Source organism: Semicossyphus pulcher, unplaced genomic scaffold (assembly GCF_022749685.1).
Source record: "Semicossyphus pulcher isolate SPU_LCO1_2020_fin unplaced genomic scaffold, fSemPul1.0.p SCAF_21, whole genome shotgun sequence".
In the NCBI taxonomy this organism is placed as follows: Eukaryota; Metazoa; Chordata; class Actinopteri; order Labriformes; family Labridae; genus Semicossyphus; species Semicossyphus pulcher.
Window position 1 is genome coordinate 21,149,870 of NW_027211695.1, and position 16,715 is coordinate 21,166,584.

At 42.1% G+C, this 16,715-nt stretch overlaps 6 protein-coding genes across 6 annotated transcripts; all 6 read right to left on the minus strand.

Annotated features, from left to right (window-relative positions):
* Positions 1-903: 903 nt before the first annotated feature.
* Positions 904-2,259, minus strand: LOC138600587 (mucin-22-like; the record flags this gene model as incomplete). The annotated part of the gene is made up of 1 exon (XM_069672046.1): positions 904-2,259. A coding segment is annotated over one exon (1,356 nt), but the record flags the coding sequence as incomplete, so codon positions are not given.
* A 1,050-nt stretch (positions 2,260-3,309) lies between these two features.
* LOC138600599 (uncharacterized) lies at positions 3,310-4,161 on the minus strand (the record flags this gene model as incomplete). Its single annotated transcript, XM_069672058.1, has 1 exon — positions 3,310-4,161. A coding segment is annotated over one exon (852 nt), but the record flags the coding sequence as incomplete, so codon positions are not given.
* Positions 4,162-5,343: 1,182 nt separating this feature from the next.
* On the minus strand, positions 5,344-7,689 carry LOC138600467 (mucin-22-like; the record flags this gene model as incomplete). Its single annotated transcript, XM_069671885.1, has 2 exons — positions 5,344-6,090; positions 6,328-7,689. Coding segments are annotated over 2 exons (2,109 nt in total), but the record flags the coding sequence as incomplete, so codon positions are not given.
* Positions 7,690-9,015: 1,326 nt separating this feature from the next.
* Positions 9,016-10,368, minus strand: LOC138600588 (mucin-22-like; the record flags this gene model as incomplete). The annotated part of the gene is made up of 1 exon (XM_069672047.1): positions 9,016-10,368. A coding segment is annotated over one exon (1,353 nt), but the record flags the coding sequence as incomplete, so codon positions are not given.
* A 1,050-nt stretch (positions 10,369-11,418) lies between these two features.
* Positions 11,419-12,270, minus strand: LOC138600601 (uncharacterized; the record flags this gene model as incomplete). Its single annotated transcript, XM_069672059.1, has 1 exon — positions 11,419-12,270. A coding segment is annotated over one exon (852 nt), but the record flags the coding sequence as incomplete, so codon positions are not given.
* A 1,269-nt stretch (positions 12,271-13,539) lies between these two features.
* Positions 13,540-16,695, minus strand: LOC138600468 (mucin-22-like; the record flags this gene model as incomplete). Its single annotated transcript, XM_069671886.1, has 3 exons — positions 13,540-14,209; positions 14,477-15,360; positions 16,213-16,695. Coding segments are annotated over 3 exons (2,037 nt in total), but the record flags the coding sequence as incomplete, so codon positions are not given.
* Positions 16,696-16,715: the final 20 nt, after the last annotated feature.

Consider the following 16,715-nt stretch of genomic DNA (forward strand, 5'->3'; position numbering starts at 1 on the left):
AGTGGTTGTTGTTCCAGCAGTTGTTGTTGTTGTTGTTGTAGCAGATTTAGTTGTTTCTGCAACAGTGGTTGTTTTTGGTTGTGCAGTGGTTGTTGCCAAAGTAGTTGTTCCTTCACCAGCTGTGGTATTTTCTGCTGACTTTGCAGCTGTCGTAGTTGGTACTGCAGTTGTTGTTGTTGTTGAAGTTGTTGTTGCTGCAGCACTTGTTGTTGGAACAGCTGTTGTTGTTGGAACAGCTGTGGTAGTTGTTGTAGCAGCTGTTTTTGTTCTTGAACCAGCAGTGGTTGTTGTTCCAGCAGCTGTTGTTGTTGTAGCAGATGTAGTTGTTGGAACAGTTGTTGTTGATTTTTCAGTGGTTGTTGTTCCAGCAGCTGTTGTTGTTGTTGTAGCAGATGTAGTTGTTGGAGCAGTTGTTGTTTGTGCAGCTGTTGTTGATGTTTCAGTGGTTGTTGTAGAAGATGTAGTTGTTGGAGCAGTTGTTGTTGTTGACTTTTCAGTGGTTGTTATTCCAGCAGTTGCTGTTGTTGTTGAATCAGATGTAGTTGTTTCTGCAACAGTGGTTGTTTTTGGTTGTGCAGTGGTTGTTGCCAAAGTAGTTGTTCCTTCACCAGCTGTTGTATTTTCTGCTGACTTTGCTGCTGTCGTAGTAGGTACTGCAGTTGTTGTCTTTGTTGTTGCTGCAGCACTTGTTGTTGGAACAGCTGTGGTTGTTGGAGCAGTGGTTGTTGTTCCAGCAGCTGTTGTTGTTGTAGCAGATGTAGTTGTTGGAGCAGCTGTTGTAGTTGATGTTTCAGTGGTTGTTGGAGCAATTGTTGTTGTTGGAACAGTTGTTGTTTGTGCAGCTGTTGTTGTTGATGTTTCGGTGATTGTTGTAGAAGATGTATTTGTTGGAGCAGTTGTTGTTGTTGATTTTGCAGTGGTTGTTGTTCCAGCAGCTGTTGTTGTTGTAGCAGGTGTAGTTGTTGGAACAGTTGTTGTTTGTGCAGCTGTTGTTGTTGATGTTTCGGTTGTTGTTGTCAAAGATGTAGTTGTTGGAGCAGTTGTTGTTGATTTTTCAGTGGTTGTTGTTCCAGCAGTTGTTGTTGTTGTTGTTGTAGCAGATTTAGTTGTTTCTGCAACAGTGGTTGTTTTTGGTTGTGCAGTGGTTGTTGCCAAAGTAGTTGTTCCTTCACCAGCTGTGGTATTTTCTGCTGACTTTGCAGCTGTCGTAGTTGGTACTGCAGTTGTTGTTGTTGTTGAAGTTGTTGTTGCTGCAGCACTTGTTGTTGGAACAGCTGTTGTTGTTGGAACAGCTGTGGTAGTTGTTGTAGCAGCTGTTTTTGTTCTTGAACCAGCAGTGGTTGTTGTTCCAGCAGCTGTTGTTGTTGTAGCAGATGTAGTTGTTGGAGCAGCTGTTGCAGTTGATATTTCGGTGGTTGTTGTTGAAGATGTAGTTGTTGGAGCAGTTGTTGTTGATTTTTCAGTGGTTGTTGTTCCAGCAGCTGTTGTTGTTGCTGTAGCAGATGTAGTTGTTGGAGCAGTTTTTGTTTGTGCAGCTGTTGTTGTTGATTTTTCGGTGGTTGTTGTAGAAGTTGTAGTTGTTGGAGCAGTTGTTGTTGTTGATTTTTCAGTGGTTGTTGTTCCAGCAGCCGTTGTTGTTGTAGCAGATGTAGTTGTTGGAACAGTTGTTGTTTGTGCAGCTGTTGTACTTGATGTTTCGGTTGTTGTTGTAGAAGATGTAGTTGTTGGAGCAGTTGTTGTTGATTTTTCAGTGGTTGTTGTTCCAGCAGCTGTTGTTGTTGCTGTAGCAGATGTAGTTGTTGGAGCAGTTGTTGTTTGTGCAGCTGTTGTTGTTGATTTTTCGGTGGTTGTTGTAGAAGATGTAGTTGTTGGAGCAGTTGTTGTTGTTGATTTTTCAGTGGTTGTTGTTCCAGCAGCCGTTGTTGTTGTAGCAGATGTAGTTGTTGGAACAGTTGTTGTTTGTGCAGCTGTTGTTGTTGATGTTTCGGTGGTTGTTGTAGAAGATGTAGTTGTTGGAGCAGTTGTTGTTGATTTTTCAGTGGTTGTTGTTCCAGCAGCTGTTGTTGTTCCAGCAGCTGTTGTTGTTGTAGCAGATGTAGTTGTTGGAACAGTTGTTGTTGATTTTTCAGTGGTTGTTGTTCCAGCAGCTGTTGTTGTTGTTGTAGCAGATGTAGTTGTTGGAGCAGTTGTTGTTTGTGCAGCTGTTGTTGATGTTTCAGTGGTTGTTGTAGAAGATGTAGTTGTTGGAGCAGTTGTTGTTGTTGACTTTTCAGTGGTTGTTATTCCAGCAGTTGCTGTTGTTGTTGAATCAGATGTAGTTGTTTTTGCAACAGTGGTTGTTTTTGGTTGTGCAGTGGTTGTTGCCAAAGTAGTTGTTCCTTCACCAGCTGTTGTATTTTCTGCTGACTTTGCTGCTGTCGTAGTAGGTACTGCAGTTGTTGTCGTTGTTGTTGCTGCAGCACTTGTTGTTGGAACAGCTGTGGTTGTTGGAGCAGTGGTTGTTGTTCCAGCAGCTGTTGTTGTTGTAGCAGATGTAGTTGTTGGAGCAGCTGTTGTAGTTGATGTTTCAGTGGTTGTTGGAGCAATTGTTGTTGTTGGAACAGTTGTTGTTTGTGCAGCTGTTGTTGTTGATGTTTCGGTGATTGTTGTAGAAGATGTATTTGTTGGAGCAGTTGTTGTTGTTGATTTTGCAGTGGTTGTTGTTCCAGCAGCTGTTGTTGTTGTAGCAGGTGTAGTTGTTGGAACAGTTGTTGTTTGTGCAGCTGTTGTTGTTGATGTTTCGGTTGTTGTTGTCAAAGATGTAGCTGTTGGAGCAGTTGTTGTTGATTTTTCAGTGGTTGTTGTTCCAGCAGTTGTTGTTGTTGTTGTAGCAGATGTAGTTGTTTCTGCAACAGTGGTTGTTTTTGGTTGTGCAGTGGTTGTTGCCAAAGTAGTTGTTCCTTCACCAGCTGTGGTATTTTCTGCTGACTTTGCAGCTGTCGTAGTTGGTACTGCAGTTGTTGTTGTTGTTGAAGTTGTTGTTGCTGCAGCACTTGTTGTTGGAACAGCTGTTGTTGTTGGAACAGCTGTGGTAGTTGTTGTAGCAGCTGTTTTTGTTCTTGAACCAGCAGTGGTTGTTGTTCCAGCAGCTGTTGTTGTTGTAGCAGATGTGGTTGTTGGAGCAGCTGTTGCAGTTGATATTTCGGTGGTTGTTGTTGAAGATGTAGTTGTTGGAGCAGTTGTTGTTGATTTTTCAGTGGTTGTTGTTCCAGCAGCCGTTGTTGTTGTAGCAGATGTAGTTGTTGGAACAGTTGTTGTTTGTGCAGCTGTTGTTGTTGATGTTTCGGTGGTTGTTGTAGAAGATGTAGTTGTTGGAGCAGTTGTTGTTGATTTTTCAGTGGTTGTTGTTCCAGCAGCTTTTGTTGTTGTAGCAGATGTAGTTGTTGGAACAGTTGTTGTTTGTGCAGCTGTTGTTGATTTTTCGGTGGTTGTTGTAGAAGATGTAGTTGTTGGAGCAGTTGTTGTTGATTTTTGAGTGGTGGATGTTCCAGCAGCTGTTGTTGTTCCAGCAGCTGTTGTTGTTGCTGTAGCAGATGTAGTTGTTGGAGCAGTTGTTGTTTGTGCAGCTGTTGTTGTTGATTTTTCGGTGGTTGTTGTAGAAGATGTAGTTGTTGGAGCAGTTGTTGTTGATTTTGTAGTTGTTGTTCCAGCAGCTGTTGTTGTTCCAGCAGCTGTTGTTGTTGCTGTAGCAGATGTAGTTGTTGGAGCAGTTGTTGTTTGTGCAGCTGTTGTTGTTGATTTTTCGGTGGTTGTTGTAGAAGATGTAGTTGTTGGAGCAGTTGTTGTTGTTGATTTTTCAGTGGTTGTTGTTCCAGCAGCCGTTGTTGTTGTAGCAGATGTAGTTGTTGGAACAGTTGTTGTTTGTGCAGCTGTTGTTGTTGATGTTTCGGTGGTTGTTGTAGAAGATGTAGTTGTTGGAGCAGTTGTTGTTGATTTTTCAGTGGTTGTTGTTCCAGCAGCTGTTGTTGTTGTAGCAGATGTAGTTGTTGGAACAGTTGTTGTTGATTTTTCAGTGGTTGTTGTTCCAGCAGCTGTTGTTGTTGTTGTAGCAGATGTAGTTTTTGGAGCAGTTGTTGTTTGTGCATCTGTTGTTGATGTTTCAGTGGTTGTTGTAGAAGATGTAGTTGTTGGAGCAGTGGTCGTTGTTCCAGCAGCTGTTGTTGTTGTAGCAGATGTAGTTGTTGGAGCAGTTGTTGTAGTTGATGTTACAGTGGTTGTTGGAGCAATTGTTGTTGTTGGAACAGTTGTTGTTTGTGCAGCTGTTGTTGTTGATGTTTCGGTGATTGTTGTAGAAGATGTAGTTGTTGGAGCAGTTGTTGTTGTTGATTTTGCAGTGGTTGTTGTTCCAGCAGCTGTTGTTTTGGAAGCAGGTGTAGTTGTTGGAACAGTTGTTGTTTGTGCAGCTGTTGTTGTTGATGTTTCGGTTGTTGTTGTCAAAGATGTAGTTGTTGGAGCAGTTGTTGTTGATTTTTCAGTGGTTGTTGTTCCAGCAGTTGTTGTTGTTGTTGTAGCAGATTTAGTTGTTTCTGCAACAGTGGTTGTTTTTGGTTGTGCAGTGGTTGTTGCCAAAGTAGTTGTTCCTTCACCAGCTGTTGTATTTTCTGCTGACTTTGCTGCTGTCGTAGTAGGTACTGCAGTTGTTGTCGTTGTTGTTGCTGCAGCACTTGTTGTTGGAACAGCTGTGGTTGTTGGAGCAGTGGTTGTTGTTCCAGCAGCTGTTGTTGTTGTAGCAGATGTAGTTGTTGGAGCAGCTGTTGTAGTTGATGTAACAGTGGTTGTTGGAGCAATTGTTGTTGTTGGAACAGTTGTTGTTTGTGCAGCTGTTGTTGTTGATGTTTCGGTGATTGTTGTAGAAGATGTAGTTGTTGGAGCAGTTGTTGTTGTTGATTTTGCAGTGGTTGTTGTTCCAGCAGCTGTTGTTGTTGTAGCAGGTGTAGTTGTTGGAACAGTTGTTGTTTGTGCAGCTGTTGTTGTTGATGTTTCGGTTGTTGTTGTCAAAGATGTAGTTGTTGGAGCAGTTGTTGTTGATTTTTCAGTGGTTGTTGTTCCAGCAGTTGTTGTTGTTGTTGTAGCAGATTTAGTTGTTTCTGCAACAGTGGTTGTTTTTGGTTGTGCAGTGGTTGTTGCCAAAGTAGTTGTTCCTTCACCAGCTGTGGTATTTTCTGCTGACTTTGCAGCTGTCGTAGTTGGTACTGCAGTTGTTGTTGTTGTTGAAGTTGTTGTTGCTGCAGCACTTGTTGTTGGAACAGCTGTTGTTGTTGGAACAGCTGTGGTAGTTGTTGTAGCAGCTGTTTTTGTTCTTGAACCAGCAGTGGTTGTTGTTCCAGCAGCTGTTGTTGTTGTAGCAGATGTAGTTGTTGGAGCAGCTGTTGCAGTTGATATTTCGGTGGTTGTTGTTGAAGATGTAGTTGTTGGAGCAGTTGTTGTTGATTTTTCAGTGGTTGTTGTTCCAGCAGCTGTTGTTGTTGCTGTAGCAGATGTAGTTGTTGGAGCAGTTTTTGTTTGTGCAGCTGTTGTTGTTGATTTTTCGGTGGTTGTTGTAGAAGTTGTAGTTGTTGGAGCAGTTGTTGTTGTTGATTTTTCAGTGGTTGTTGTTCCAGCAGCCGTTGTTGTTGTAGCAGATGTAGTTGTTGGAACAGTTGTTGTTTGTGCAGCTGTTGTACTTGATGTTTCGGTTGTTGTTGTAGAAGATGTAGTTGTTGGAGCAGTTGTTGTTGTTGATTTTTCAGTGGTTGTTGTTCCAGCAGCCGTTGTTGTTGTAGCAGATGTAGTTGTTGGAACAGTTGTTGTTTGTGCAGCTGTTGTTGTTGATGTTTCGGTGATTGTTGTAGAAGATGTAGTTGTTGGAGCAGTTGTTGTTGTTGATTTTGCAGTGGTTGTTGTTCCAGCAGCTGTTGTTGTTGTAGCAGGTGTAGTTGTTGGAACAGTTGTTGTTTGTGCAGCTGTTGTTGTTGATGTTTCGGTTGTTGTTGTCAAAGATGTAGTTGTTGGAGCAGTTGTTGTTGATTTTTCAGTGGTTGTTGTTCCAGCAGTTGTTGTTGTTGTTGTAGCAGATTTAGTTGTTTCTGCAACAGTGGTTGTTTTTGGTTGTGCAGTGGTTGTTGCCAAAGTAGTTGTTCCTTCACCAGCTGTGGTATTTTCTGCTGACTTTGCAGCTGTCGTAGTTGGTACTGCAGTTGTTGTTGTTGTTGAAGTTGTTGTTGCTGCAGCACTTGTTGTTGGAACAGCTGTTGTTGTTGGAACAGCTGTGGTAGTTGTTGTAGCAGCTGTTTTTGTTCTTGAACCAGCAGTGGTTGTTGTTCCAGCAGCTGTTGTTGTTGTAGCAGATGTAGTTGTTGGAGCAGCTGTTGCAGTTGATATTTCGGTGGTTGTTGTTGAAGATGTAGTTGTTGGAGCAGTTGTTGTTGATTTTTCAGTGGTTGTTGTTCCAGCAGCTGTTGTTGTTGCTGTAGCAGATGTAGTTGTTGGAGCAGTTTTTGTTTGTGCAGCTGTTGTTGTTGATTTTTCGGTGGTTGTTGTAGAAGTTGTAGTTGTTGGAGCAGTTGTTGTTGTTGATTTTTCAGTGGTTGTTGTTCCAGCAGCCGTTGTTGTTGTAGCAGATGTAGTTGTTGGAACAGTTGTTGTTTGTGCAGCTGTTGTACTTGATGTTTCGGTTGTTGTTGTAGAAGATGTAGTTGTTGGAGCAGTTGTTGTTGATTTTTCAGTGGTTGTTGTTCCAGCAGCTGTTGTTGTTGCTGTAGCAGATGTAGTTGTTGGAGCAGTTGTTGTTTGTGCAGCAGTTGTTGTTGATTTTTCGGTGGTTGTTGTAGAAGATGTAGTTGTTGGAGCAGTTGTTGTTGTTGATTTTTCAGTGGTTGTTGTTCCATCAGCCGTTGTTGTTGTAGCAGATGTAGTTGATGGAACAGTTGTTGTTTGTGCAGCTGTTGTTGTTGATGTTTCGGTGGTTGTTGTAGAAGATGTAGTTGTTGGAGCAGTTGTTGTTGATTTTTCAGTGGTTGTTGTTCCAGCAGCTGTTGTTGTTCCAGCAGCTGTTGTTGTTGTAGCAGATGTAGTTGTTGGAACAGTTGTTGTTGATTTTTCAGTGGTTGTTGTTCCAGCAGCTGTTGTTGTTGTTGTAGCAGATGTAGTTGTTGGAGCAGTTGTTGTTTGTGCAGCTGTTGTTGATGTTTCAGTGGTTGTTGTAGAAGATGTAGTTGTTGGAGCAGTTGTTGTTGTTGACTTTTCAGTGGTTGTTATTCCAGCAGTTGCTGTTGTTGTTGAAACAGATGTAGTTGTTTCTGCAACAGTGGTTGTTTTTGGTTGTGCAGTGGTTGTTGCCAAAGTAGTTGTTCCTTCACCAGCTGTTGTATTTTCTGCTGACTTTGCTGCTGTCGTAGTAGGTACTGCAGTTGTTGTCGTTGTTGTTGCTGCAGCACTTGTTGTTGGAACAGCTGTGGTTGTTGGAGCAGTGGTTGTTGTTCCAGCAGCTGTTGTTGTTGTAGCAGATGTAGTTGTTGGAGCAGCTGTTGTAGTTGATGTTTCAGTGGTTGTTGGAGCAATTGTTGTTGTTGGAACAGTTGTTGTTTGTGCAGCTGTTGTTGTTGATGTTTCGGTGATTGTTGTAGAAGATGTATTTGTTGGAGCAGTTGTTGTTGTTGATTTTGCAGTGGTTGTTGTTCCAGCAGCTGTTGTTGTTGTAGCAGGTGTAGTTGTTGGAACAGTTGTTGTTTGTGCAGCTGTTGTTGTTGATGTTTCGGTTGTTGTTGTCAAAGATGTAGTTGTTGGAGCAGTTGTTGTTGATTTTTCAGTGGTTGTTGTTCCAGCAGTTGTTGTTGTTGTTGTAGCAGATGTAGTTGTTTCTGCAACAGTGGTTGTTTTTGGTTGTGCAGTGGTTGTTGCCAAAGTAGTTGTTCCTTCACCAGCTGTGGTATTTTCTGCTGACTTTGCAGCTGTCGTAGTTGGTCCTGCAGTTGTTGTTGTTGTTGAAGTTGTTGTTGCTGCAGCACTTGTTGTTGGAACAGCTGTTGTTGTTGGAACAGCTGTGGTAGTTGTTGTAGCAGCAGCTGTTTTTGTTCTTGAACCAGCAGTGGTTGTTGTTCCAGCAGCTGTTGTTGTTGTAGCAGATGTAGTTGTTGGAGCAGCTGTTGCAGTTGATATTTCGGTGGTTGTTGTTGAAGATGTAGTTGTTGGAGCAGTTGTTGTTGATTTTTCAGTGGTTGTTGTTCCAGCAGCCGTTGTTGTTGTAGCAGATGTAGTTGTTGGAACAGTTGTTGTTTGTGCAGCTGTTGTTGTTGATGTTTCGGTGGTTGTTGTAGAAGATGTAGTTGTTGGAGCAGTTGTTGTTGATTTTTCAGTGGTTGTTGTTCCAGCAGCTGTTGTTGTTCCAGCAGCTGTTGTTGTTGTAGCAGATGTAGTTGTTGGAACAGTTGTTGTTGATTTTTCAGTGGTTGTTGTTCCAGCAGCTGTTGTTGTTGTTGTAGCAGATGTAGTTTTTGGAGCAGTTGTTGTTTGTGCAGCTGTTGTTGATATTTTAGTGGTTGTTGTAGAAGATGTAGTTGTTGGAGCAGTTGTTGTTGTTGACTTTTCAGTGGTTGTTATTCCAGCAGTTGCTGTTGTTGTTGAAACAGATGTAGTTGTTTCTGCAACAGTGGTTGTTTTTGGTTGTGCAGTGGTTGTTGCCAAAGTAGTTGTTCCTTCACCAGCTGTTGTATTTTCTGCTGACTTTGCTGCTGTCGTAGTAGGTACTGCAGTTGTTGTCGTTGTTGTTGCTGCAGCACTTGTTGTTGGAACAGCTGTGGTTGTTGGAGCAGTGGTTGTTGTTCCAGCAGCTGTTGTTGTTGTAGCAGATGTAGTTGTTGGAGCAGCTGTTGTAGTTGATGTTTCAGTGGTTGTTGGAGCAATTGTTGTTGTTGAAACAGTTGTTGTTTGTGCAGCTGTTGTTGTTGATGTTTCGGTGATTGTTGTAGAAGATGTAGTTGTTGGAGCAGTTGTTGTTGTTGATTTTGCAGTGGTTGTTGTTCCAGCAGCTGTTGTTGTTGTAGCAGGTGTAGTTGTTGGAACAGTTGTTGTTTGTGCAGCTGTTGTTGTTGATGTTTCGGTTGTTGTTGTCAAAGATGTAGTTGTTGGAGCAGTTGTTGTTGATTTTTCAGTGGTTGTTGTTCCAGCAGTTGTTGTTGTTGTTGTTGTAGCAGATTTAGTTGTTTCTGCAACAGTGGTTGTTTTTGGTTGTGCAGTGGTTGTTGCCAAAGTAGTTGTTCCTTCACCAGCTGTGGTATTTTCTGCTGACTTTGCAGCTGTCGTAGTTGGTACTGCAGTTGTTGTTGTTGTTGAAGTTGTTGTTGCTGCAGCACTTGTTGTTGGAACAGCTGTTGTTGTTGGAACAGCTGTGGTAGTTGTTGTAGCAGCTGTTTTTGTTCTTGAACCAGCAGTGGTTGTTGTTCCAGCAGCTGTTGTTGTTGTAGCAGATGTAGTTGTTGGAGCAGCTGTTGCAGTTGATATTTCGGTGGTTGTTGTTGAAGATGTAGTTGTTGGAGCAGTTGTTGTTGATTTTTCAGTGGTTGTTGTTCCAGCAGCTGTTGTTGTTGCTGTAGCAGATGTAGTTGTTGGAGCAGTTTTTGTTTGTGCAGCTGTTGTTGTTGATTTTTCGGTGGTTGTTGTAGAAGTTGTAGTTGTTGGAGCAGTTGTTGTTGTTGATTTTTCAGTGGTTGTTGTTCCAGCAGCCGTTGTTGTTGTAGCAGATGTAGTTGTTGGAACAGTTGTTGTTTGTGCAGCTGTTGTACTTGATGTTTCGGTTGTTGTTGTAGAAGATGTAGTTGTTGGAGCAGTTGTTGTTGATTTTTCAGTGGTTGTTGTTCCAGCAGCTGTTGTTGTTGCTGTAGCAGATGTAGTTGTTGGAGCAGTTGTTGTTTGTGCAGCTGTTGTTGTTGATTTTTCGGTGGTTGTTGTAGAAGATGTAGTTGTTGGAGCAGTTGTTGTTGTTGATTTTTCAGTGGTTGTTGTTCCAGCAGCCGTTGTTGTTGTAGCAGATGTAGTTGTTGGAACAGTTGTTGTTTGTGCAGCTGTTGTTGTTGATGTTTCGGTGGTTGTTGTAGAAGATGTAGTTGTTGGAGCAGTTGTTGTTGATTTTTCAGTGGTTGTTGTTCCAGCAGCTGTTGTTGTTCCAGCAGCTGTTGTTGTTGTAGCAGATGTAGTTGTTGGAACAGTTGTTGTTGATTTTTCAGTGGTTGTTGTTCCAGCAGCTGTTGTTGTTGTTGTAGCAGATGTAGTTGTTGGAGCAGTTGTTGTTTGTGCAGCTGTTGTTGATGTTTCAGTGGTTGTTGTAGAAGATGTAGTTGTTGGAGCAGTTGTTGTTGTTGACTTTTCAGTGGTTGTTATTCCAGCAGTTGCTGTTGTTGTTGAATCAGATGTAGTTGTTTTTGCAACAGTGGTTGTTTTTGGTTGTGCAGTGGTTGTTGCCAAAGTAGTTGTTCCTTCACCAGCTGTTGTATTTTCTGCTGACTTTGCTGCTGTCGTAGTAGGTACTGCAGTTGTTGTCGTTGTTGTTGCTGCAGCACTTGTTGTTGGAACAGCTGTGGTTGTTGGAGCAGTGGTTGTTGTTCCAGCAGCTGTTGTTGTTGTAGCAGATGTAGTTGTTGGAGCAGCTGTTGTAGTTGATGTTTCAGTGGTTGTTGGAGCAATTGTTGTTGTTGGAACAGTTGTTGTTTGTGCAGCTGTTGTTGTTGATGTTTCGGTGATTGTTGTAGAAGATGTATTTGTTGGAGCAGTTGTTGTTGTTGATTTTGCAGTGGTTGTTGTTCCAGCAGCTGTTGTTGTTGTAGCAGGTGTAGTTGTTGGAACAGTTGTTGTTTGTGCAGCTGTTGTTGTTGATGTTTCGGTTGTTGTTGTCAAAGATGTAGCTGTTGGAGCAGTTGTTGTTGATTTTTCAGTGGTTGTTGTTCCAGCAGTTGTTGTTGTTGTTGTAGCAGATGTAGTTGTTTCTGCAACAGTGGTTGTTTTTGGTTGTGCAGTGGTTGTTGCCAAAGTAGTTGTTCCTTCACCAGCTGTGGTATTTTCTGCTGACTTTGCAGCTGTCGTAGTTGGTACTGCAGTTGTTGTTGTTGTTGAAGTTGTTGTTGCTGCAGCACTTGTTGTTGGAACAGCTGTTGTTGTTGGAACAGCTGTGGTAGTTGTTGTAGCAGCTGTTTTTGTTCTTGAACCAGCAGTGGTTGTTGTTCCAGCAGCTGTTGTTGTTGTAGCAGATGTGGTTGTTGGAGCAGCTGTTGCAGTTGATATTTCGGTGGTTGTTGTTGAAGATGTAGTTGTTGGAGCAGTTGTTGTTGATTTTTCAGTGGTTGTTGTTCCAGCAGCCGTTGTTGTTGTAGCAGATGTAGTTGTTGGAACAGTTGTTGTTTGTGCAGCTGTTGTTGTTGATGTTTCGGTGGTTGTTGTAGAAGATGTAGTTGTTGGAGCAGTTGTTGTTGATTTTTCAGTGGTTGTTGTTCCAGCAGCTTTTGTTGTTGTAGCAGATGTAGTTGTTGGAACAGTTGTTGTTTGTGCAGCTGTTGTTGATTTTTCGGTGGTTGTTGTAGAAGATGTAGTTGTTGGAGCAGTTGTTGTTGATTTTTGAGTGGTGGATGTTCCAGCAGCTGTTGTTGTTCCAGCAGCTGTTGTTGTTGCTGTAGCAGATGTAGTTGTTGGAGCAGTTGTTGTTTGTGCAGCTGTTGTTGTTGATTTTTCGGTGGTTGTTGTAGAAGATGTAGTTGTTGGAGCAGTTGTTGTTGATTTTGTAGTTGTTGTTCCAGCAGCTGTTGTTGTTCCAGCAGCTGTTGTTGTTGCTGTAGCAGATGTAGTTGTTGGAGCAGTTGTTGTTTGTGCAGCTGTTGTTGTTGATTTTTCGGTGGTTGTTGTAGAAGATGTAGTTGTTGGAGCAGTTGTTGTTGTTGATTTTTCAGTGGTTGTTGTTCCAGCAGCCGTTGTTGTTGTAGCAGATGTAGTTGTTGGAACAGTTGTTGTTTGTGCAGCTGTTGTTGTTGATGTTTCGGTGGTTGTTGTAGAAGATGTAGTTGTTGGAGCAGTTGTTGTTGATTTTTCAGTGGTTGTTGTTCCAGCAGCTGTTGTTGTTGTAGCAGATGTAGTTGTTGGAACAGTTGTTGTTGATTTTTCAGTGGTTGTTGTTCCAGCAGCTGTTGTTGTTGTTGTAGCAGATGTAGTTTTTGGAGCAGTTGTTGTTTGTGCATCTGTTGTTGATGTTTCAGTGGTTGTTGTAGAAGATGTAGTTGTTGGAGCAGTGGTCGTTGTTCCAGCAGCTGTTGTTGTTGTAGCAGATGTAGTTGTTGGAGCAGTTGTTGTAGTTGATGTTACAGTGGTTGTTGGAGCAATTGTTGTTGTTGGAACAGTTGTTGTTTGTGCAGCTGTTGTTGTTGATGTTTCGGTGATTGTTGTAGAAGATGTAGTTGTTGGAGCAGTTGTTGTTGTTGATTTTGCAGTGGTTGTTGTTCCAGCAGCTGTTGTTTTGGAAGCAGGTGTAGTTGTTGGAACAGTTGTTGTTTGTGCAGCTGTTGTTGTTGATGTTTCGGTTGTTGTTGTCAAAGATGTAGTTGTTGGAGCAGTTGTTGTTGATTTTTCAGTGGTTGTTGTTCCAGCAGTTGTTGTTGTTGTTGTAGCAGATTTAGTTGTTTCTGCAACAGTGGTTGTTTTTGGTTGTGCAGTGGTTGTTGCCAAAGTAGTTGTTCCTTCACCAGCTGTTGTATTTTCTGCTGACTTTGCTGCTGTCGTAGTAGGTACTGCAGTTGTTGTCGTTGTTGTTGCTGCAGCACTTGTTGTTGGAACAGCTGTGGTTGTTGGAGCAGTGGTTGTTGTTCCAGCAGCTGTTGTTGTTGTAGCAGATGTAGTTGTTGGAGCAGCTGTTGTAGTTGATGTAACAGTGGTTGTTGGAGCAATTGTTGTTGTTGGAACAGTTGTTGTTTGTGCAGCTGTTGTTGTTGATGTTTCGGTGATTGTTGTAGAAGATGTAGTTGTTGGAGCAGTTGTTGTTGTTGATTTTGCAGTGGTTGTTGTTCCAGCAGCTGTTGTTGTTGTAGCAGGTGTAGTTGTTGGAACAGTTGTTGTTTGTGCAGCTGTTGTTGTTGATGTTTCGGTTGTTGTTGTCAAAGATGTAGTTGTTGGAGCAGTTGTTGTTGATTTTTCAGTGGTTGTTGTTCCAGCAGTTGTTGTTGTTGTTGTAGCAGATTTAGTTGTTTCTGCAACAGTGGTTGTTTTTGGTTGTGCAGTGGTTGTTGCCAAAGTAGTTGTTCCTTCACCAGCTGTGGTATTTTCTGCTGACTTTGCAGCTGTCGTAGTTGGTACTGCAGTTGTTGTTGTTGTTGAAGTTGTTGTTGCTGCAGCACTTGTTGTTGGAACAGCTGTTGTTGTTGGAACAGCTGTGGTAGTTGTTGTAGCAGCTGTTTTTGTTCTTGAACCAGCAGTGGTTGTTGTTCCAGCAGCTGTTGTTGTTGTAGCAGATGTAGTTGTTGGAGCAGCTGTTGCAGTTGATATTTCGGTGGTTGTTGTTGAAGATGTAGTTGTTGGAGCAGTTGTTGTTGATTTTTCAGTGGTTGTTGTTCCAGCAGCTGTTGTTGTTGCTGTAGCAGATGTAGTTGTTGGAGCAGTTTTTGTTTGTGCAGCTGTTGTTGTTGATTTTTCGGTGGTTGTTGTAGAAGTTGTAGTTGTTGGAGCAGTTGTTGTTGTTGATTTTTCAGTGGTTGTTGTTCCAGCAGCCGTTGTTGTTGTAGCAGATGTAGTTGTTGGAACAGTTGTTGTTTGTGCAGCTGTTGTACTTGATGTTTCGGTTGTTGTTGTAGAAGATGTAGTTGTTGGAGCAGTTGTTGTTGTTGATTTTTCAGTGGTTGTTGTTCCAGCAGCCGTTGTTGTTGTAGCAGATGTAGTTGTTGGAACAGTTGTTGTTTGTGCAGCTGTTGTTGTTGATGTTTCGGTGATTGTTGTAGAAGATGTAGTTGTTGGAGCAGTTGTTGTTGTTGATTTTGCAGTGGTTGTTGTTCCAGCAGCTGTTGTTGTTGTAGCAGGTGTAGTTGTTGGAACAGTTGTTGTTTGTGCAGCTGTTGTTGTTGATGTTTCGGTTGTTGTTGTCAAAGATGTAGTTGTTGGAGCAGTTGTTGTTGATTTTTCAGTGGTTGTTGTTCCAGCAGTTGTTGTTGTTGTTGTAGCAGATTTAGTTGTTTCTGCAACAGTGGTTGTTTTTGGTTGTGCAGTGGTTGTTGCCAAAGTAGTTGTTCCTTCACCAGCTGTGGTATTTTCTGCTGACTTTGCAGCTGTCGTAGTTGGTACTGCAGTTGTTGTTGTTGTTGAAGTTGTTGTTGCTGCAGCACTTGTTGTTGGAACAGCTGTTGTTGTTGGAACAGCTGTGGTAGTTGTTGTAGCAGCTGTTTTTGTTCTTGAACCAGCAGTGGTTGTTGTTCCAGCAGCTGTTGTTGTTGTAGCAGATGTAGTTGTTGGAGCAGCTGTTGCAGTTGATATTTCGGTGGTTGTTGTTGAAGATGTAGTTGTTGGAGCAGTTGTTGTTGATTTTTCAGTGGTTGTTGTTCCAGCAGCTGTTGTTGTTGCTGTAGCAGATGTAGTTGTTGGAGCAGTTTTTGTTTGTGCAGCTGTTGTTGTTGATTTTTCGGTGGTTGTTGTAGAAGTTGTAGTTGTTGGAGCAGTTGTTGTTGTTGATTTTTCAGTGGTTGTTGTTCCAGCAGCCGTTGTTGTTGTAGCAGATGTAGTTGTTGGAACAGTTGTTGTTTGTGCAGCTGTTGTACTTGATGTTTCGGTTGTTGTTGTAGAAGATGTAGTTGTTGGAGCAGTTGTTGTTGATTTTTCAGTGGTTGTTGTTCCAGCAGCTGTTGTTGTTGCTGTAGCAGATGTAGTTGTTGGAGCAGTTGTTGTTTGTGCAGCAGTTGTTGTTGATTTTTCGGTGGTTGTTGTAGAAGATGTAGTTGTTGGAGCAGTTGTTGTTGTTGATTTTTCAGTGGTTGTTGTTCCATCAGCCGTTGTTGTTGTAGCAGATGTAGTTGATGGAACAGTTGTTGTTTGTGCAGCTGTTGTTGTTGATGTTTCGGTGGTTGTTGTAGAAGATGTAGTTGTTGGAGCAGTTGTTGTTGATTTTTCAGTGGTTGTTGTTCCAGCAGCTGTTGTTGTTCCAGCAGCTGTTGTTGTTGTAGCAGATGTAGTTGTTGGAACAGTTGTTGTTGATTTTTCAGTGGTTGTTGTTCCAGCAGCTGTTGTTGTTGTTGTAGCAGATGTAGTTGTTGGAGCAGTTGTTGTTTGTGCAGCTGTTGTTGATGTTTCAGTGGTTGTTGTAGAAGATGTAGTTGTTGGAGCAGTTGTTGTTGTTGACTTTTCAGTGGTTGTTATTCCAGCAGTTGCTGTTGTTGTTGAAACAGATGTAGTTGTTTCTGCAACAGTGGTTGTTTTTGGTTGTGCAGTGGTTGTTGCCAAAGTAGTTGTTCCTTCACCAGCTGTTGTATTTTCTGCTGACTTTGCTGCTGTCGTAGTAGGTACTGCAGTTGTTGTCGTTGTTGTTGCTGCAGCACTTGTTGTTGGAACAGCTGTGGTTGTTGGAGCAGTGGTTGTTGTTCCAGCAGCTGTTGTTGTTGTAGCAGATGTAGTTGTTGGAGCAGCTGTTGTAGTTGATGTTTCAGTGGTTGTTGGAGCAATTGTTGTTGTTGGAACAGTTGTTGTTTGTGCAGCTGTTGTTGTTGATGTTTCGGTGATTGTTGTAGAAGATGTATTTGTTGGAGCAGTTGTTGTTGTTGATTTTGCAGTGGTTGTTGTTCCAGCAGCTGTTGTTGTTGTAGCAGGTGTAGTTGTTGGAACAGTTGTTGTTTGTGCAGCTGTTGTTGTTGATGTTTCGGTTGTTGTTGTCAAAGATGTAGTTGTTGGAGCAGTTGTTGTTGATTTTTCAGTGGTTGTTGTTCCAGCAGTTGTTGTTGTTGTTGTAGCAGATGTAGTTGTTTCTGCAACAGTGGTTGTTTTTGGTTGTGCAGTGGTTGTTGCCAAAGTAGTTGTTCCTTCACCAGCTGTGGTATTTTCTGCTGACTTTGCAGCTGTCGTAGTTGGTCCTGCAGTTGTTGTTGTTGTTGAAGTTGTTGTTGCTGCAGCACTTGTTGTTGGAACAGCTGTTGTTGTTGGAACAGCTGTGGTAGTTGTTGTAGCAGCAGCTGTTTTTGTTCTTGAACCAGCAGTGGTTGTTGTTCCAGCAGCTGTTGTTGTTGTAGCAGATGTAGTTGTTGGAGCAGCTGTTGCAGTTGATATTTCGGTGGTTGTTGTTGAAGATGTAGTTGTTGGAGCAGTTGTTGTTGATTTTTCAGTGGTTGTTGTTCCAGCAGCCGTTGTTGTTGTAGCAGATGTAGTTGTTGGAACAGTTGTTGTTTGTGCAGCTGTTGTTTTTGATGTTTCGGTGGTTGTTGTAGAAGATGTAGTTGTTGGAGCAGTTGTTGTTGATTTTTCAGTGGTTGTTGTTCCAGCAGCTGTTGTTGTTCCAGCAGCTGTTGTTGTTGTAGCAGATGTAGTTGTTGGAACAGTTGTTGTTGATTTTTCAGTGGTTGTTGTTCCAGCAGCTGTTGTTGTTGTTGTAGCAGATGTAGTTTTTCGAGCAGTTGTTGTTTGTGCAGCTGTTGTTGATATTTTAGTGGTTGTTGTAGAAGATGTAGTTGTTGGAGCAGTTGTTGTTGTTGACTTTTCAG